The 21,630-nt window shown below is 36.1% G+C and overlaps 1 protein-coding gene across 1 annotated transcript in view; it reads left to right on the top strand.

Moving 5' to 3' along the window:
- The window catches only part of TMEM131 (transmembrane protein 131), a 243,461-nt gene that overhangs the window by 163,194 nt on the left and 58,637 nt on the right, over positions 1 to 21,630 (top strand). The window contains exons 12-17 of the mRNA XM_054586120.1: positions 10,520 to 10,628; positions 16,649 to 16,757; positions 17,819 to 17,972; positions 18,062 to 18,232; positions 19,251 to 19,361; positions 19,453 to 19,587. Of these exons, the coding sequence (XP_054442095.1) occupies positions 10,520 to 10,628; positions 16,649 to 16,757; positions 17,819 to 17,972; positions 18,062 to 18,232; positions 19,251 to 19,361; positions 19,453 to 19,587 (789 nt within the window). The remainder of the gene's footprint in view (positions 1 to 10,519; positions 10,629 to 16,648; positions 16,758 to 17,818; positions 17,973 to 18,061; positions 18,233 to 19,250; positions 19,362 to 19,452; positions 19,588 to 21,630) is intronic.

The following is a 21,630-nucleotide window of genomic DNA, read 5'->3' as shown; positions in this document are numbered from 1 at the left end:
AATCTATTTCAGATTCTTTCGTTCTTCATGATTTGGTTTTGGAAGATTTTATGTTTCTAGGAATTCACCCAGTTTGTTGGCATATATTTGTTTATGTTTCTTACAGTCTTTTAGTTTCTTTGGCATTAGTTGTTATTTCTCCCCTTTCGTTTCTGATTTTATTTATTTGGGTCCTCTCACTTTTTTTCTTGATAAATCTGGTTAGAGGTTCATCAACCATGTTTATCTTTTCAAAGAATCAGCTTTTGAATTCATTTATCTTTTGTATCTTTTTTTAGACTCTATTTCATTGATATCTGCTCTGATCTTCATTATTTCCTTCCTTCTCACTTTGGGCTTTGTTTGTTGTTCTTTTTCAAGTCCTTTCAGTGTAAAGTTAGATTGTTTATTTGAGCTTTTTCTTGTTTTTTGAGATAGACCTATAATGCTATGAATTTCCCTTTTAGGATTGCGTTCCCTGAGTCCCACAGATTTTGGATTGTTATATTCTCATTTTCATTTGTTTCAAGGTATCTCCTGATTTCCTTGTTGATTTCATTGACCCATTCATTTTTTTAATAACATGTTATTTACTTTCCATGTCTTTGGCTATTTTTCAGTGTTTTTCTTGTTATTGATGTCCAGGTTCATGGCATTTGGTTCACAGAAGATGCTTGATATGATTTCAGCCTTCTTAAATTTATTGAGACTTATTTTGTGTCCTAACATGTGGTCTATACTAAAAAAACATTCCATGTACACTTGAAAAGTGCTTTGGGGTTAAATGCTCTGAAGATATCAATTAAATCCATTTGATCTAGAGTGTTATTTAAGGGTGCTGTCTCCTTGTTGTTTTTCTGCCTGGAAGATCGATCCATTGAATTCAGTGGGGTGTTAAAATCCCATACTATGACTGTATTTCTGAGTCTCTCCCTTTATGTTTATCAAGGTTTGCTTCACATATTTGCGTGCTTCTATGTTGGGTGCATAAATGTTTACTACGGCTATATCCTCTTTTTGGATTGTTTCCTTTATCCTTATGTAGTATCCTTCTTTATCTCCTAATATAGCCTTGGTTTTAAGTCTGTTTTGTTGAATATAAGTATTGCTACTTCAGCTTTTTTTTTTCCTTTCTATTTGCATGAAATACCTTTTTTCCATCCCTTTATTTTAGTCTTTGTGTATCATTTGATCTGATTGGGTCTCTTGGAGATAGCATATATATGGGTCTTGTTTTCTTAACCATTCAGCTGCCCTGTATCTTTTGGTTGGAACATTTAGCCATTTACATTTAAGGTGATTGTTGATAGATACGTATTTAATGCCACTTTACTGTTAGACTAGTTTCCTGGGTTGTTGGGGTTTTTTTCCTTTCTCTTCTTCTTAAAACAAGCCCTTTAACATTTGTTGCAGTACTGGTTTGGTATTAACAAACTCCTTTAGCTTTTTCTTGTCTGGGGAACTCCATATCTCTCCTTTGATTTTAAATGACGGTCTTGCTGGGTAAAGTAAACATTGTTGTAGGACCTTGCTTTTCATCATGTTGAATACTTCATGCCACTCCCTTCTAGCCTTAAATATTTCTGTTTCTGAGAAATCAGATGACAGTCTTAAGTGGTGTTCCCTTGTATGGAACTACCTTTTTTCTTCAGGTTTTTAGCATCTCTCCTTGTCTTTAAACGTTGCCGTTTTAATTATGATATGTCTCGGTATAGGCCTCTTTGGGTCCAGCTTGTTTGGGACGCTGAGCTTCCTGGATTTGCGTGTCTTTTTCCTTCACCACGTAAGGGAAGTTTTTGGTCATTATTTCTTCAGTTAAGTTCTCAATCCTTTGCTCACTCTCTTCTCCTTCTGGTATTCCCATGATGCAGATGTTGTTACACATCATGTTGTCCAAAATGTTTCTTAAGCTCTCCTCATTTTTTTTCTTTTTGTTGCTCTGCTTGGGTGTTTCTTTTCACCTTAGCTTCCAAATCACTGATTCGATCCTCTGCTTCATCTAACCTACTGTTTACTCCTTCCAGTGTATTATTTATTTCAGATATTAAATTATTTATTTCTGACAGGTTCTTTTTTATGGTTTCTATGTCTTTTTTAATGCTGTTGAGTATCCTTATAATCATTACTCTAAAGTCTATCTAATAAATTGCTTGTCTCCATTTCATCTAGTTCTTCTGGAGAATTCTCTCATTCTTTCATTCAGGTCTGTTTCTTTGTCTTCCCATTTTGTCTACTTCTTTGTATTTTCTGCCACAGTTGTTAATCTAATCAGGCTGTGATCGGCAGCAGGGCTTAAGCTCCACAGGGTGAGGCAGAGTAATTCCTGTGGTCAGGCCTCTTGCTTCCCCTCAAGCTGATGCCACTTGGAGAGGGGTGCTCTGCCTGAGAGTAATGGCTCTTGTAGTATGAGGAATGACTCATCACAGGGACCCTAGCGGCTGTTCCTTCAGTTCTCTCCCCAGAGCCACCAGCTGCAGACTCTCCTCATGTGTCTGTAGTCCATTCTGCCCTCCATCTGCCAGAGGTCAGGATAAGTAGCTGCAAGCAGAATTTTGTGTATTGGCCCTTTCAAAGGCTCTCTGAGTCTCTAGTTCTCTCTTCCTGGCAGACAAAACCCGCTGCTTTTCACAGCTAGATGTTATCTGGGTTCATTTTCCAGCTCTGGTGCTGTAGGCTATGGAACCCAGCCTAGGGTTTGGACCCCATACTTCTCAAGGGGACCCCCCAGTCACTAAACATCTCTTCAGCACTTAGGCTGCTGCCCATGGGAGCCTAGCCAGCCCGCTTGCACCTCCTCCACAGTTCCTACCAGTCTCATTGTGGTAAAGTAGTTTCCTCTGTCCACGGTTATAAGGTTTCTCTCCAGCTAGTGTTTAGTTGGTTATTCAGGGTGATTTCTCTACAATTTAATTGTATTTCCAGATTGGTCTTGGGTTGAGGTGAGTACAGCTTCCACTTTCTCTTCTGCCATCTTGGGTCTCTCCCACACCTACATTCTAGATTTTACCAACCAGTGAAATGCAAAAGCCTAGGAATCACTGCTGTTTTTTAACATTTTTAAATCACTGTCACCCAGAATTGTGATTCTTTTGTTCAAAATTTTATAGCTTAGTTACGAGAGTTACCTTTATAATGGAATATAAAGTCCTTCTGTTCGATTTGTCTTGGTTGCTTTGGCTATAATCTACTTACTTTCCCTGAACTTGATGGTGCTGGATTTCCTCCTTAGTCTGTCATTTATATGGAGCAAATTTACCTCATTCGTAGTGACACAGACACACTCCCTTCCCAGTCCTTCCCTTCTCGTGTGCTTAAGCCACTGACCTCCACAGAGGTGCATTGTGCCGCACAACTTCCTGGCAGCATCCAAGATTTCTCTTCAGCTGTGGATAACTGTTTGTCTGCTGGTGGACCACCCTGCCATTGCCTTTTTGAGATGTCAGATCATTTTTATTATTTGCATGTTCTGCATGCTGTTTGTCTGTTACTGGTTTATTCAGTATGTGGGAGGCCATTGCACACAGCAGGGTAAGAGTGGGAGCTTTTATACTTGTTGGGAAGACTTCAGGCCTGTAATCACTTTTCCATATGTGAGGGTTTAGAGATTTGATAGGAAAGTGCCCTTACACAGCCCAGATGATCTGGTCCAACTTTTTGCATACAGTGAGTGGACTGCCGTAAATGTCCTTTTCAATAAACATTTCCTAGAAAAACGAAATTAGCAATTGATATAAGAATATGAATTTAAAAAATGTAGTGTTTAATCCATTACGATGGAATTAAATAGGCCCATGTACCGACTTTTCTCTTTTATTTGCTCTTTCTATGGTTCAGGCACTGTGGGAGATACATTATAGGGATTCCTGTATTTGATACAACAATTTATAAGTCACATGGGTTGTAGTTTTCCAAGTAATGACTTATTCAACTATAAAAACTCAAAAGTTACTCGAAAATACATTAGGTACATAATGACATTTAAGTCTCTATGAGTATATCATTTTAATTTCAAATTTGTATTGCTATTAAAAAACTGTTGATCTGTGAATATGTCTATATGTCTACATCTGTATCTGCCTATGTATGTATTTTTCCTACTATCCAAAGTCTACACGCAGCCAGTGTTTTGGTAGTTTTGTCTTATTTCCTTATTTATTTATCCATTCATTCAATAAATATTTAATGAACATCAGTTATTTGCCATCTCCTGTACTAAGTACTGATAATACAGCACTGAATCAGCCAAGATTATACAACAGCATTGTAAATCAAGCCCAGTTCTTTTTCTCTTTTTAAGTATATTTTGTTGATTATGCTATTACAGTTGTCCCATTTTTTCTCTGCTCTTTATTCCCCCCCACCCTGCACCCCTCCCCCATCAGCATCCCCCCGCCCCCCCGCCAACTTAGTTCATGTCCATGGGTCGTACATATAAGTTCTTCGGCTTCTCCATTTTCTATACTATATTTAATCTCTCCCTGTCTGTTTTGTACCTATCATTTATGCTTCTTATTCCTTATACCTTTCCCCTATTCTCCTCCCTCCCCTTCCCCATTAATAACCCTCCATGTAATCTCCATTTCTGTGACTTTGTTCCTGTTCTGGTTGTTTGCTTAGTTTGTTTTTGGTTTTAGGTTCAGTTGTTGATTATTACGAGTTTGTTGTCATTTCACTGTTCGTAGTTTTATCATCATCTTTTTCATAGATAAGTCCCTTTAACATTTCATATAGTATGGGTTTGGTGATGATGAACTCCTTTAACTTTACCTTATCCGGGAAGTATTTTATCTGTCCTTCCATTCTAAATGATAGCTCTGCTGGATAGAGTAATCTTAGATATAGGTCCTTGCTTTTCGCAACTTTGAATACTTATTTCCAGCCCCTCTTGCCTGCAGGGTTTCTTTTTGAGAAATCAGCTCATAGTCTTATGGGGACTGCTTTGTAGGTAACTGTCTCCTTTTGTCTTGCTGCTTTTACAATTCTCTCCTTATCTTTCATCTTGACTAATCTAATTATGATGTACCTTGGTGTGTGCTTCCTTGGGTCCAACTTCTTTGGGATTCTCTGAGCTTCCTGGATCTCCTGGAAGTCTGTTTCCTTCACCAGATTGAGGAACTCCATTATTTTTTGAAATAAGTTTTCAATTTCTTGCTCTTCCTCTTCTTCTTGTGGCACCCCTGTGATTCAGATGTTGGAATGTTTCAAGCTGTCCCAGATGTTCCTAAGCCTCTCCCCATTTTTTTGAATTCTTGTTTCTTCCTTCTGTTCTGGTTGAATGCTTATTTCTTCCTTTTGCCCCAAATCATTGATTTGAGTCCCAGTTTCTTTCTCTTTACTATTGGCTCCCTATATATTTTTTTTATTTCACTTTGCATAGCCTTCACTTTTTCCTCTATTTTGTGACCATACTCAACCGTTTCTGTAAGCATCCCGATGAGCAGAGTTTTGAACTGTGTATCTGATAGGTTGGCTATCTGTTCATTGCTTAGTTCTATTTTTGGAGCTTTGATCTGTTCTTTCATTTGGTCCATATTCCTTTGTCTCAGCACACCTGTTAGGTTGTAAGGGGCAGAGCCTTAGGTATTCACCAGGGTGGGGCAACCCAGGTCACTGTGGTATGGCACTGTGTGTGGAGGAGGGTCAGAGAGGGAACAGTGCTGCCAGATTTCACTTCCCTCGCTTGCCACAAGCAAATTGGGCCCTTCTGGTGCTGATTCCCAAGTAGGTGGGTTTGTGTATGTTCTAGGACCCTGTCAGTCACTCCAGTGAACTATCCTGTGAGGCTGGGAGTTTCTCCCACCACCGCAACCCCCACCAGTTTGTACAGCCAGAAGTTTTGAAGCTTTCCTTTCCCTCACTGGAACCTTGGGTTGCATGGTCTGTCTCGCTCCCTAACTGTTCCTCCCAGTTTATCCACTCTCAAATGTGGGATTGCCCGGTCTGCTAGGTGCCACCTCGCCTGCCCAATCTGCCAGCTCCTGCCTTGCCATGCATCCTCTCCACCCTGGCTGCCTGTCTCTGACCCTCCTACCAGTCTGGATAAATGTTTCTTCTTTATCTCCTTAGTTGTCAGACTTCTGTGCAGTTTGATTTTCTGTCAGTTCTGGTTGTTTTTTGTTTTTACACTTGTCCTTCTTTTGGTTTTGTGAGGAGGCAAAATGTTTTATCTTCCTATACTTCCATCTTGGCCAGAAGTCTCAAGCCCAGGTCTATGAAAGAAATACACAGAGTGGCATGTAAGGGGGAGAGGGGATGGTTTAGATGGGGTTGTCTCAAAGGAGCTGACATTTTGAGGTCATAACTGAGGACTAAGCAGCAGACACTCATTGAAAAAATTGGTAGACGAGCGTTCCTAGCACAGGTAGCAGGCAAGTGCAAAGGTATGAGGCAGGAATAGCTTTGGATGTCATGGGAGATACTAAGAGGTAGAATGTAAAAGGTGTGTGTGAGAGAGTCACACAGTACTGCTAGGACCCTGCAGCATGTTTAGATTTTATTATGGGTACAATGAGAAATTAAAGAACTTTAAGTATTTATGTGTTTGTGAAAGGTCACTATAGCTACTTTGTGGAGAGTGACTACAGAAACAGAAATCTTTTACAGTGGTCCACTTGAGAGATGGTGGTGGCTTACACGTCTTGCCTTGACAGCCACGGGATGATTCTAAGAATTGTATGAGGGCCTTCTAAGGTTTTTCCTGTACTTTTCTGCATAATCAGCCAAACTTAAAGACTGATACATTTTAGAAGGGCCTCTGCCTTTCACCATTTCACAAATATGTCATTTTCAGGATGGGCTAGGCAGTGTTTTTTGTTTTTTTGTTTAATTCCCCTTCAGGGAATTTAGTCTCTTCACCTTTGTAGATAGAAGACTGTTAAAGCAAGCAACTCCAAATACAAATTCCCCATCTTTGGTGGACAAGATGCAGAGGGTCAGGTCTTCCTGACACTGATCATCTAATGTAACTTTGAGAATATTTAGAAAACATTTTTTAAATATTAATGTTGCATAAAACATGTAGTAAGTTTGCTTGAGATGTTCTAAGAGTAACAGTTGCCTGACATTTCCTTGCTAATTGATGAATAAGAGTCACAGATGTACTTATTTTAACAATATCAACTTGCTATGAGCCTTAGCAAATTTGTCCAACTATTGTATACAATTTTTAGGTACTAGAAGGCTATTTTCCTTGCTTACTCAGATAATTAGTTTCAGAAAGTCCTGGGCCTTTAAGTCTCACTTGACAGTTATTGAACATTATTGGGTATGAGTCTTGTGAGAAAAGACTGGAACTGTATTTGGAACATGTGGTAGGCTGCCTTTCCTGGGAATGTTGCCAAGTTTTTTCTACTTCTTGATTGTCTTTAAGAGGCAGCTAGTGACTGATATTAAAACTGATATTAGTATAAATATGCTTATTACAAGTTAATAATTACATATTATTTTTTATTTAAAGCCACCAGAATAAGTCAACTATTTCAGTGTTTGTTTTGTTTGTTTTGCTCTGTTTTTGCTCCCTTGGAAACGGGTATTAACTGACTTAGGGGTTTTTATAATGGTATTAAGTGAACAATTCAGACAATTTATATAAAACACGTTAATTGAATATTTGTTTACTATTAGTGCAACAGATCTTGGGTAATAATATTGAGTATAAAATTTTCTTCTGGTAAGGAAAATCTTAGAAGTGGTACATTTCAGCCCTAGCTGCTGTGGCTCAGTGGATTGAGCTGTGGCCTGCGAACCGAAGGGTCACTGGTTTGATTCCCAGTCAGGGCACATGGCTAGGTTGCAGGCCAGGTCCCCAGGAGGGGGCGCACGAAATGCAACCACACATTGATGTTTCTGTCCCTGTTTCTCCCTCTCTTCCCCTCTCTAAAAATAAATAAATAAAATCTTTTTTTTTTAAGTAGTACATTTCATGTGATAAAAACATTTTTCATCCACTATCTTAAGCTCTTAGTACTTACAGTGACTATATTTTAATAAGTATCATCACTTAGCTATTTCCCATGTGGTTCTCTACAGGCTAATGACAGTCAAAAAGTGTTCTGGCTGTTAGTGCCACATATAGTCTTTAAGCATGTTTGAAACAGTTCAGGTCCTCTTGCTGTACTGTCATAGTCAGTGGAGCAGGAGAGAGTGTTTGTAACCATTTGTGTGTAAGTCCTTTGCAGAGCTCTACAGCGCTTTATAAGATCATCTCTGACAATCTTGACCTCAGGATAAAAGTAGCTAATTTGAAAACACAGCAAACTTAATAGAATAAAAAAGATATATATAGCTAGATGGACTCTCAGAAAATATCTAATCCAATCCCCTAGGATGGAAGAACTCAGGTGCAGAGTGGATGGGCAGCTTACTGAGGCTCGTACTTATAAACAGGTCTCTATGGGATTGTCACATATGCTCCTGTACTGCTTCCCTTTCCTTCAGAAAAAATATTAGCATAGTATTGTGGTACAGCATACTAGACCCAAATGAAACGTTATCCAGTTGCAGATTATCTTAACAGTTCACACTGCTTTGAACACACACACACACACACCCCCCACCCCCCTCCAAGGAAGAAAGAGATATATGCTTCAAGTGGTTGCTAATTATAGTAAGTGTATTGATATGAGCAGATCAGCACCCAGCCTCAGTTAGAGATTCAAAGACATGAGGAGTTGTCAAAGAGAAAAAGAATGAGAGTTCTGAGAGAGCCTGAGGCCAGGTGCTAAGGCTATGAATATGTCCAGCACAGAAACAGTCAGAGCCATCCTTAAGCCCATGGTTCCAGACTCAGTCAAAACCTGCTGATGGCTGAGTACTAACCAGCAACGGGCCAGAGATGCTGTGCCTGCAGGTAGTAGAAAGCAGTGTGTTTAGTCATTATGTGTAATATGTGTTTGGGCACGGGGTGTCAGGTGAAGAAGGGCCCTGAACGGAGTCCAGTTCTGCCTCTTGATGCCTGGCTATGAAAACATAGCTCAGTATTGCATGGTTCTCTTCACCCATCAACAGGGAAAGAGGTTGGGATCTGTAAAGTTCCTTCCAATGAAAAGTGCTTTGTGCCCATGAGAATCATCGACTAAAAAATTACTGCATTTGTATATATTCTTTAAGTTTGCCCAAAAAGTACAAGCTTTTACTGTTTCTTTTTTGTTACTCTAGGTTTAGTTTGGGTGTTTTCCCCTGTAATGGAAAGGCCTTATTTATTAAATTTAAAGAATTCTGACTTTTTCCCAGTTACACATCCCTGTAGTCACTTCACTGCTCAGTCCCGCAGCTTGGAGTGAGACCCTGTCCCTGGTCAGCAGTGCCTCACTTGCACTGGGCTCCCGAGAGAACTACCATTAGAAATGGGTCTGCAACACTATCTTAGCAAATGGGTACCAGCTTCCAAATTCATGTTTATGGTTCATCTTCACATGGATTCTTTAAGAGTGACTCTCATGAATCTTTGTGTCTCCCTCTCTTATATCCATATGATTTTTTCTGTAAAATAAAAAGGCACATTTTTCATTTTAATGAATAACTATTTATTTGGATATTTTGAGTATGTCAGCTGTTTCCTGTGTGGTATAATGTTGATTGTTATCCATTAATGTCTCGATTTGATCACTGTCAGCTTCAGCTGACCTACTCGACCGTGGAGCATCATCATCAAGCGAGAAATCTCCAGCACGAAACTCGCACACCACTTTTAACATGTTTGAGCAGTCACAGCGCCTTCTCCATACACTGCACAAATCTTTTTTTTTTTTCATTTCAGTTGCGTTTTTACCTTTCTTGAAATAATAAAGCATAATATGCCGAAAATGTTGCTTATTTTCTTCCATTTCAATATTAAATTGGCTATACAAAAATTCACCATTTTGATTTTTTTTAATGCATGCTGACAATATAATGACAGCTGTCACAATACAATATAACAAACTTGTTATAAAAGAAGTTAAAGACAACTAAGTACTACTAGAGCCATCTTATGGAAAAAAGCAAACAAACTTTTTGGCTAACCCAATATATGATTTGGACATTCATTTGAAAAATAAAGACGTTTTATTTCTGTTTTATGTATGCACTCCCTGTGTACTAGGTTTGTCTTTAGATTTTTACACTCATCTGTCATACATTTTTTTTCTGATTATGTCATTTCTTTTTTAGATTTTATTTATTTTTAGACAGAGGGGAAGGGAGGGAGAAAGAGAGGGAGAAAAACATCAATATGTGGTTGTCTCTCATGCATCCCCTACTGGGGGCCTGGGCCGCAACCCAGGCATGTGCTCTGACTGGGAATTGAACTGGCAACCCTTTGGTTAGCAGGCTGGTGCTCAATCCACTGAGCCACACCAGCCAGGGCTGATTATTTTATTTCTTAAAGATATTCTCCTGAAATCAATTTGACATTTTATTAGTTTGGCTTACTCCATTTAAAGGGACCGCATGAAGTCCATTTTTAAAGTTTTGAAGCCTTACTTTTCCAGTACACTTTCCAGTGTAAATATAACTGAACCACTAGACTAAAACAATGCTATCTATATTTTTCTCTTTACAGAGTGTTCGACCCACACCACAAAATGATGCTATAACAGTACACTTTAAACCAATTACCTTAAAAGCTTCAGAAAGTAAATATACCAAAGTTGCAAGTATTAGTTTTGATGGTAAGTACTCAACTTTTTCTAATACAGTGGTCTTATTTTGATTAACTAGACGACCTCTGTGTCAACATCTTAATATAGAAATCTTGACCATTTTACAGTCAGATTTTATATTACTGCTTAGGTTGGGTTTTCTTGTAAAATACCAAGAACTCTTATTTGACTGTTTTATGAAAGAAAATATTCTAATTTTATAAACCTAAGCTAGTTTTGGCAAATACAGTAGGAATGGAATTAAATTTTTGTAATCTGGGCTCTTCCACATATATTCCAATTATACTTTGTCTTAATTATGAAGTCATTAATTTTTGTAATTGGGTGATAATGTATTTCAACTTCAGAAACATGTCTGAATTTGAGAGCAGAAATATTCTTTTCAACATTTTCATATATTGGCTTTTCTAAGCAAGGGAGACAGTCCTGCCTAAGCTAAAATACTAGCCTTTATAATAGAATTATTATACTGTATATTTTGGCACTTGAAATATTAATTCAACCCAGACTTGAACGTATTTGAATAGCACATTTTTATTCATTTTTGCCCGCTTTAGTAGAATTCTTACTGAATTTGCGATCCAGAAATTTTTCAAATAGTGACTTAATAGCTGCTTAACTATATGTGATTAAATTTAATAAGAACTGAAACTCCAAACGGGGCTTGTTATGGGAGCCCATGCAAGTGAGGAACCCTGAAGCTTAAACTTTGGCTTTACAACACAGCCATCTCTGCATATAGTCCACATTTTACATTTAAGCTCCTCATCAGATGAAAGTATTGGCTCGCTGGTGACCTTCTGCATGTGACAGAACACTGGAACACTCTGCACAGTGTGAGAGCATTTTGCTTACTGCTTGCACATGGATAATTCTCAGGAGGGTCTGGAGCAACTGCACAGGCTGGGCACCAGCTTCAGTCTTCATCCTGCAAGCTCAAAGAAAACAGCCAAGGAAATCAACATGAAATATGTGGCATGGTGTCATAATCCAGCTGTCAAGTAGGCTTGATGAAGGTTTTGATGCCACAGTTATTTCCAAGATTGTGATAAATTGTCTGTGTTCTTAAGACACCACAGTCATGACCACCAGTTTCGATTTTGGCAGGTACATTCTCTTTTCTTATCAAGAAAGAGAGCAGCCAATAGTAATTCCTGACCCTTGAGAGCATTTAGTACCCACCCTCCTGGTGTATCGAAGGAATGAGGGGGTGCACATCAAGACAGTGCTATCCCGGCCTCCCATGCTCTTCTCCTCAAGCTCCTGGACTGACAACTCAGTGAATGTTTCCATTCTTGAGATGAATGACTGTCAGTAATGTTGGTTCTTCTGAGATCATAGACTCTAGAATAAGTGCTTCTTAAATTAGATAAAATTAAATACACAGGCAAAGGGAAAGCATTTTTAAAGCAAGTGCTATATTTCTTAAAGTCTATTTTATCTCATATAAGTATTGCTACCCCACCTTTTTTTCTTTGTTTTCCATATGCATGAAGTTTTTTTCATCTCTTTCAGTTTGTGTGTCTTTTGTTCTGAGGTGTGATTCTTGTAGACATATATATGTTTTCTTATCCATTCAGCTATCCTGTGTTGTTTGAGTGGAGCATTTAATCATTTGTCTATTGGCCATCTGTATGTTCTCTTTGGAGAAGTGTCTGTTTAGGTCCCCTGCCCATTTTTTAGTTCGATGTTTGGTTTTGGTATTGAGTTGTATCAGTTATTTTTATACATTTTGAATTTTAACCACTTACCAGATGTATCACTGGTGAATATCTTCTCACATTCAATAGGTTCCTTTGCTTTGCAAAAACTTTTTAGTTTGATATCCTGTTTATTTTTTTCTTTTGTTTCCCTTGCCCAAGAAATATCAGAAAAAAATATTGCTAAGAGAAAATGTCAGAGATTTTACTGCCTATATTTTCTTCCAGGAGTTTTATGGTTTGAAGTCTTACATTTAAGTCTTAAGTCCATTTTGAGTTTTTGTATGTGGTTTAAGAAGATGGTCTAGATTCATTTTTTTTTTTTTGCACTTAATCTGTCCTATTTTCCCAATACCATTTATTGAATAGACTGTCTTTACCCCATTATATATTCCTGCCTACTTTGTCAAATATTAATTGACCATATAGGTGTGGGTTTATTTCTGGGCTCTCTATTCTGCTCCATAGACTTATATGTATGTTTTTATGCCAGTACCATGCTGCTTTGATTATTGTAGCCTTGTAGTATATATACTTTGATATCATGTAGCATGATACCTCTAACCTTGTTCTTTTTCCTCAGGATTGTTGTGGATATTCAGGGTCTTTTTGGTTCCATGTACATTTTTGGATTATTTGTTCTAGTTTTGTGAAATATGCCATTGGTATTTTGATAGTAATGGCGTGGAATATGTAGAGTGCTTTGGGTAGCATGGAAATTTTAATGATATTAATTCTTCCTATGAGCTTGTTATATGCTTCTGTTTATTTGTATCTTCTTTCTTCACTGTCTTACAATTTTCTGAGTATAGGTGTCTTGCCTCCTTGGTTAAATTTATTCCTAGGTATTTTATTTTATTTTATTTTATTTTGATGCAGTGGTAAATGGGATTGTTTTCTTAGCTTCTCTTTCTGATAGTTCATTGTTGGTATATAAAAATGCAGTTGATTTTTTAATATTAATTTCATGTCCTGTTACTGTAATGAATTTTTCAGTTCTGGTAGTTTTTTGGTGGAATCTTTAGGGTTTTCTATATACAGTATCATGTCATCTGCAAATAATGACAGTTTTCCTTCCTCCTTTTCAATTTGAATACCTTTTATTTCTTCTTTTCCAATTGCTGTGGCTAGGACATCCAATACTATGTTAAATAAGAGTGGTGAAAGCAGACATCCCTGTCTTGTTCCTGAATTTATGGGAAATACTTTTAGTTTCTCCCCATTGAGTTTGATGTTGGCAGTGGGTTTGTCATATACAGCCTTTATTACATTGAGGTATGTTCTCTCTTTTTCCACTTTGCTGGGTGTTTATTATAAATGGTACTGGATTTTGTCCAAAGCTTTGTCTGCATCTGTTGATGTGATCATACAATTTTTGTTCTGCATTTTGTCTATATGGTATATCATGTTAATTGATTTGCGGCTATTGTACCAACCTTGCATTCCAGTAATAAATCCTATTCGATCATCATGTATGATCATTTTAATGTATTATTGAATTCCATTTGCTAATCTTTTGTTGAAAATTTTAGCATCTATGTTCACTAGGAAATTGGCCTAAAATTTTCTTTCTTTGCAGTGTCTTTGTTTGGTTTTAGAATTAGGATAATGCTGGTCTTGTAAAATGATCTTGGGAGTGTTCCCTTCTCTTGAGTTTTTGGGACTAGTTTTTGAAGGATATATATTAGTTCTATGAATGCTTGATAAAATTGACCTGTGAAGCCTTCCTCCAGTCCAAGATTTTTGATTGTTGAAGATTTTTGATTACTGCTTCTATTTCATTAGTTGTGATCTGTCTGTTCAGAATTTTTGTTTCTTCTTGATTCAGTTTTGGAAGATTATGTGTTTCTGAGGATATATCTGTTTCCTCCAAATTGTCCAATTTGTTGACATATAGTTGCTCATAATATTTAAAGGTAATCCTTATTTTTGTACTGACTTTTGTTACTTCTTGTTTTATTTCTGATTTTATCTATTAGGTCCTCTCTCTCTTTTCCTTGACGAGTTTGGTTAAAGGTTTATCAATCTTATTTATTTTTTCAGAGAACCAGCTCTTGCTTTTATTGATCTTTTGTATTTTTTTAGACCCTATTTCATTTATTACTGCTTTGATTTGTATTATTTCCTTCCTTCTATTCATAGGCTTTTTTGTTTTTTTTTCTAGTTTCTTTAGGGAAAAAGTAAGATTGTTTAAGATTTTTCTTATTTCTTAAGGTAGGCCTGTAATGTTATGAATTTTCTTCTTAGAACTATTTTTACTGTGTCCCATAGGTTTAGTTTTGTTGTGTTTTTATTTTCATCTCAAGGTATCTTTTGATTTCGTCATTGATCTCATTGTTATTAGCCCACTTATTTTTAGTGACATGTTATTTAGCCTTCATGTGTTTATTTCGGTTTTTTTTAACTGATTTCTAGTTTCATACTATTGTGGTTGGAGAAGATGGTTGATACTATTCAGTCTTCCCTAATATATTGTGTCCTATATTGTTTTGTGCCCTAACATGTGGTCCGTCCTGGAAAATGTTCCATGTACACTTGAAAAAAATGTATATTCTGCTGCTTTGGGGTAAAATGCTCTGAAAAATATCAATTAAATCTATCTGGTTTGATGTGTCATCCAAGGCTTCTGTTTCCTTGTTGATTTTCTGTCTGGAAGATCTTTCCACTGAAGTCAGTGGGGTATTAAAATCCCCTACTGTAGCTGTTACTGTCAGTTGCTCCCTGGACATCCACCGGTATTTGATTTATACATTTAGATGCTCCTATGTTGGATGCATAAAATTTATAAGGATTATATCCTCTTACTGGATTGATCCCTTTATCAGTATGTAATATCCTTATTTGCGTCTTATTATAACCTTTGTTTTAAAGTCTATTTTGTCTCATATAAGTATTGCTTCTCCAGTGCTACATTTCTTAAAAGTAGTTTTTTATTACCATGGGATGGTCCCTCCACCTTTCACTTCACATCCTACCTCCACCACCCCAGATCCCAACACAAAATACCACTGGGATTGCTGTGACAATCAATAGGAAATGTGTGCTTTATTTAACTTTTTAATATTTTCAGAATGTACCATATATATTAACTCTACAAGCAAGCATCTTTTTCATCAGGTCACTTATTCTTTAGGATTTTTAACTGAATTTTCTGGAGACTTTTGTAAACTTTATTTGCTAAAATATAACTTGATAAACTACCATGAAATGCTTTAATTATGGCCCTTGTGATCTGCTTTACATCAGAATAAATAGTGAAAAACAAAAAGCATTCAGAAGTAGCTAAAACAGCAAACAGAAAGAATTGAGGCTTAATGGGGATTTTAAAAATGTAGTCATTACCTGTACTTAGCCACACACTAGATACCATATGTTCCTTTTTCCTTTTCTTTTTTTTTTTTTTTTGCATCTTTTTTTGTGCCAAACTTGGACAACACCCATTTGCAGGGCCCACATGTAAATTGTCGTAAGCAGAAGTGTTCCTGAAGTATTTTAAAGGGGATAAAGATAAACAGCTTCTTTATTTGCTTTGAAAGGAACATCCTATGGGTACCCAGACTGGATCCAACTGAAGCTATTTCTGTAATTCCAGCAAGAATTACACAGAACTGCTATAGAAATTAAAGGTTTTACTTCATCTGTGAGGACAGTGTGATGGCAGACAAAGGATGCCTCCTCTTATTACTGTAAGTTAGGGTTGGCTAACATAAGAAGTCAGAGCTCAAAACTCTACTTGGTGTGTATTTATAAGAAGACTGGTCACACAAGTAATGTTACTTCTTTCTCAGTGTGACTGTGAACCAATGGTTTTCGGTGAGGCACAGTTTTGCTCCCAGGGGACATTTGGCAGTGTCTGCAGATAACCTTGTTTCTCACAGCTGGGGAAGCTGCTGATACCTAACAAGTAGAGGCCCAGGATGCCGCTAAACTTCCTACACTGCACAGGACAGTCACGCCACCTCACAATAAAGAATTACCCTGGCATAAAATGTCAGTGGTGCCAAAGTTGAGAAACCCTGCTGTAAATATAAGCAAAGCAAAAGTTTATGGCTATAAATAAGTAGCTCAAATAAAGTGGTTTTCTTCCTGAATTGTATTCATTACTAATTCCTTATTTGTCCCATTACAGGCAAATTAAAACATTATTCCTTTTTTGTATGAAAAGTGTGATATTTGATTTAAAATGTTGTAAAACTATTCTGCTTATCAATTTGAAAGCTCAGCTTTTAAGATTTTTTCAGTCCACATAGCCACTCTTACACTCCTCTGTATAAAGTTGACAGAGATTTTTGTGTGTGTGTGTGTGTATGTGTGTGTGTTTCCTTTCAGCATCAAAAGCAAAAAAACCATCTCAGTTTTCTGGGAAAATCACTGTTAAAGCAAAGGAAAAGAGTTATTCTAAACTTGAGATACCATATCAAGCAGAAGTATTAGATGGGTAAGTTTCTCTTGAAATAAACTTTGTAACTTATTAATAATCAGTAAGTTCTATTTTCCTGTAACTGATGTTAGCAAAAAACTAGTATCCAAATTCACATAAACTCCATGAAATTATTGTTGAAAATAACAACTTCAACTGTAAAGGAGAAAATTCCTCCCACATTTTGTTTATATTTTGCTTAGAAGAAAAAGTTAAATGGGATGATGTAATTTGGGCTTAAAATGAAGTTTTGATAACTCAGTAATACAATAGAAAAATGAGTCTATAAGTCATTTGAACCATTTCCTTTCTGTAAATTCCTTTTGTAACCTGGAAGTGGTTGCGGTTTGTTAGTAAAGTATATTGTCAATTGAAACAAAAGCATTTATATTCCTTTATAAACTTGTATGCACTCTTCCAGAATTACAACTTTTTATAAGTGGCCAATAATATGTGTAGTTCATTTTCTAATTATACAGTAACCCAGCGATTTTCAACCTTTTTCATCTCATGGCACACATAAACTAATTACTAAAATTCTTCCACACACTAAAAAATACATTTTTTGCTGCTCTGACAAAAAAAAATAGGTGTCAGATCGTACCTGTTTTGATTGATTCACACCATATAGCTGTTGTGTTGTCTGTTGTCATTTTTTTTTTTTTTTAATTTGAGAATCTAAGGGAAAAGAGGTCAGTGCCTTGACTAAATAGTTAGGTATTGCATGTTTTAAAATTTTTTGCAGCACACAGGTTGAAAATCGCTACTATAACCAATAATAGTTTAATAATCAACTTGATAGAGACGAAGCTGGTTGCAATTGAATGATTCTGTTAATATATTCTTGGTTTTAATTTTTTAATTATATACAATAAGTAAGAGTATAGTTCTTTATATTCCATGTTAATATTTTGCAAGTTAAATTTTGTTTTAAATCATGTAATCAATCAGTTAAATATTTACAGTTCTAATTCTCTAATAACAGTCCTTAGTGCTAAACATAAATTATTACAACAAAAGAACTTGGATTTTAAGTTAACAGATGGAAATGAAAATGAATTTTTTTTTTTTCCAAATAGTTATTTGGGATTTGATCACGCTGCAACATTGTTTCACATCCGAGACAGTCCTTCTGATCCTGTGGAAAGGCCAATTTACCTTACTAACACTTTCAGTTTTGCGATCCTCATTCATGATGTGTTGCTACCAGAAGAAGCCAAAACAATGTTTAAAGTATGTCTGGGACCCTTCATACTTTTAACTTTACTGACCTACCAGCTTGGAGATGCTAACACGGTTTTTCCTTTCCCCTCATTTTCTAGGTTCACAACTTCAGCAAACCGGTCTTAATTCTTCCAAACGAATCAGGATACATTTTTACCCTGTTTTTTATGCCAACCACATCATCTGTGCACATAGATAACAACATTTTACTTATTACTAATGCTTCTAAATTTCATTTGCCCGTGCGGGTATATACAGGCTTTTTAGATGTAAGTATGTTTATCTACCTTTAAAAATTAAACTCCCTCCCCATCTTCTGTGTTTTCAGGTATCATTAGGCAATCATTATTAGGCACCCTTGCATTTCACTGTTTTCTCTTCTTTACAAGTATGTCTCTTCCCCCAGTCTGTATTTTCAAGAAAACTGGTTTTCACCCTTCCCAGCAGCTGTCTCCCCTCATGATGCAGCTGAATCCTCTAGTTAGAGTCTCCACTTAGATCTTCTCCACTTTCTTTCTCTTGACTTTGCTTTTAAACTATTATAATCATGAGGAAGCTAAAAACAAAGTAAGGAAAAATCACAATGAGGAAAAAAGTAACAGGAGGTTGAAGAAGAAACTATATAGGAAAGAGGTCAGGAAGTATCATGATGAAGAAAACTAGATACTAAAGAAGAAAGGAAGCTGGTAAAGACACATGGTTGGAAGAGTAGTCTAAACAGACAGGAAGAGTAACGGTCTTCCTAGTACAGAAAATAAGCCTGAAAAAAAATCCAAAATATGTGTCCTCAGAGTAGCCAATGACAAAGTTTATGGAAGAAGCAAAACTGATAGGAAAGATAAAAAGAAAATGAAAACATAGAAATGTAGTTCTCCAAAAAGCTGACAGCAATAAGAATATTAGGGCTTGAGGGACCTTCATATTGTCCCACTCCTTCATCATTTGTTTGGTTTAAATGATTATGTATTTGTAGCTGCTTTCATGATGCATAGTGTTTACTGAAACCATGGACCGTTTGCCTTATGTTCTAGGACTCCCTCCACTTCCCCCACTCCCTTTAGCTTTCCACTTTTTTTATATGCCTTTAGAGAGAAAAGCTGTGGAATAGAGGCTATGGGAGTTTTCATTTTGATTACTAAAAATAATTATATTTTATATGTGTGTATGTGCATATTTACATAAAATAGAGAAACCTTAGAATATCTTAATATAGTCATTTTCTCTTGATAACATTCTCTTACATAAGTTTGATTTTACATTTAATCTAGTTCTTTTATATCTTTTCAGTATTTTATATTACCCCCCAAAATAGAGGAGCGTTTCATAGATTTTGGCATACTGAGTGCTACAGAAACAAGTAATATTTTATTTGCAATTATAAACAGCAATCCGATTGAGGTAAAAAAAAATCTGTTTTTATGCTAAATCGTATTTAAGGATTTTATTCTGGTGCTGCAATAATCACCTCCATATCTTTTTCTTTTTTAAGTTGGCTATAAAAAGTTGGCACATCATAGGAGATGGTTTATCAATAGAACTCATAGCTACTGAAAGAGGCAATAAAACTACAATAATTTCAAGCCTTGCAGAGTTAGAAAAATCCTCTTTATCAGACCAATCATCAGTAAGTAAACCTTCTTATTGTTTTCTTAAACATAGATGTTTCTGTGTCTAGACACAGAATAAAAGACTGTTGCCATGTCACATACTTCAGTTCATATTTTTATGGGATTCATAAAGCAGTGGTTACTTGGTATTGAAAGCACCTTGTAGGTCATCTACTTCAAATCCCTCCCTTTATGATAAGGGTACTTTAAACCCAATGGGGTTAAGGTTTACCTTGTCATACAAAGTTCTATAACAAGCAAAATTTAAATCATCCTTTTATAATACAAGTGTCATTACAGGGCACATTGGTACTAAATTAACCCTGTGTCCATTGAATTTACTGGGCAGAAGAGATAACCCTGCATATCAGGGGAATGTCTTCAATTATACAGTAGTATTTCTGGCCAATTTTCCACACTAATTAAAAGAGTTCAATGAGGTGAATATTGTTTGATCCCTGCCCATATACTTTTTTCTGTCTTATAAATATGGAAAGCTGGTTATAAAAGCATAAAGCAAGAGAAAGTGAGTATAACATGAGTCTAACCCCTCCCCACTGCTAAGAAAGGAACTTGGAGTTTACACCTACTCAGAACAGAGTCAGAATCCCCTCTCATGAAAAGGACCATAACTTACCTCCTCTGTAAGTTAGGGTAGAACTTCTTGCAGCAGTTTTAAAAAAGGAAAAGCAGATGTCCTAATGCAGAAATTGATGACAGATATACTTCCATGGAATGCTATAGGTTATAAAAACTGATTTAGAAAGTTTTCACTGGAAGGATCCCCCAAAACAGTTTTTTGGGAGGGCAGTTTGGCAGTATATACCACTCCTAGGAATTCTTTCCGTGGAAGCAACTTAAGAGCCAAAAGCTGTAAGAATAAAGATGTTCACAGTAGCATTATTAATGATTCCAAGTAACAGGACATAGCCAACCAAATGCATAAAGAAAATTACGATTCTATGATTGAATGACTATTGAAACAAATAAAGAGTTGTAAATATGATTGTATGTAGAAACTTGAAAAGGATTTATGAAAAAGTAGGAAATTACTAAATAATGCATTCTGACTGCATCTGTGTAGGACTCAAGCTGCATAATTAGGTATATCTGAATAGTGCTAGATTTATAGGTATTTACATTTTAATAATTTATTATGTTTTAAATATGATTCAGAAATAGAGCCTCTTTTAAAAACATACAATAGATATGCTAATGAGAAGGAATATTTGTCACTCCAGCTGAAATTTTATTTTTAATACAAATGAAATGCTGAAAAAAGATAACAATGAGGCCAGCCATTAATGTGTTTCTTCAAACAATAGAGTAAAATTATATGTGTGTCTAATCCCAAATGGCTGAATTATACTGTTTCCTAATAAGACAGAAATCATTTTAGAAATCTGGATCATTTCGTAGCAGGAAATAATACGTATAACACATACACTTTAAATTTGAGAGATTTATAATTCATTTTTATATAAACTGTAAATACAAAAATAAGGGCAGAAAGATGAGATTGTTGTTATGAACACTTACTTAAAATAGGAAGTTGTGATAAGGTGAACTTAAAAATAGAAACTCCACACATGATTTTTTTAAAGTTTGTAATGCCCAAACTTTTAGCTGTTTTCTAAAAAGCCAAAGCTATGAACTAAATTAGCATTCTGTGCCTTATGAAACACATGTTGCCAACAACTCTGTGTGTTCTCCAGACCTGTGTTCTGACTTGAGTAGTTATAGAATTATGATGAAAGCGTTAGAATTACAAAAAAACCAACACAAAAATGCTTCCAAAAGGAGGAAAGTATGTTTGGTCTATCGACATTTGTTATTTTGATGTAAATGTGAATTCTATGTAAAATACAACTACTAAAATCTAAAACACAACTTCACAAAATGCATTTCATGGGGTTTCTTTTTTTTTCTTTTTTTTCCTTTTTTTTTTTTGAAAATTTCACAATTGAAAAGATTACGTACCAGAAACATCAGCAAATGGTTTGAGAAAACAAATAAGGTCCCCATTCTTCTTCCAAATTTGTATCGCTTAACTCTTTCTT

This window comes from Pteronotus mesoamericanus, unplaced genomic scaffold, assembly GCF_021234165.1.
Source record: "Pteronotus mesoamericanus isolate MK-2021 breed Mesoamerican mustached bat unplaced genomic scaffold, CSHL_Meso_final contig_121, whole genome shotgun sequence".
In the NCBI taxonomy this organism is placed as follows: domain Eukaryota; kingdom Metazoa; phylum Chordata; class Mammalia; order Chiroptera; family Mormoopidae; genus Pteronotus; species Pteronotus mesoamericanus.
Note: the sequence above shows the minus strand (reverse complement) of the source record. Positions and strands in the feature narration are given on the sequence as shown.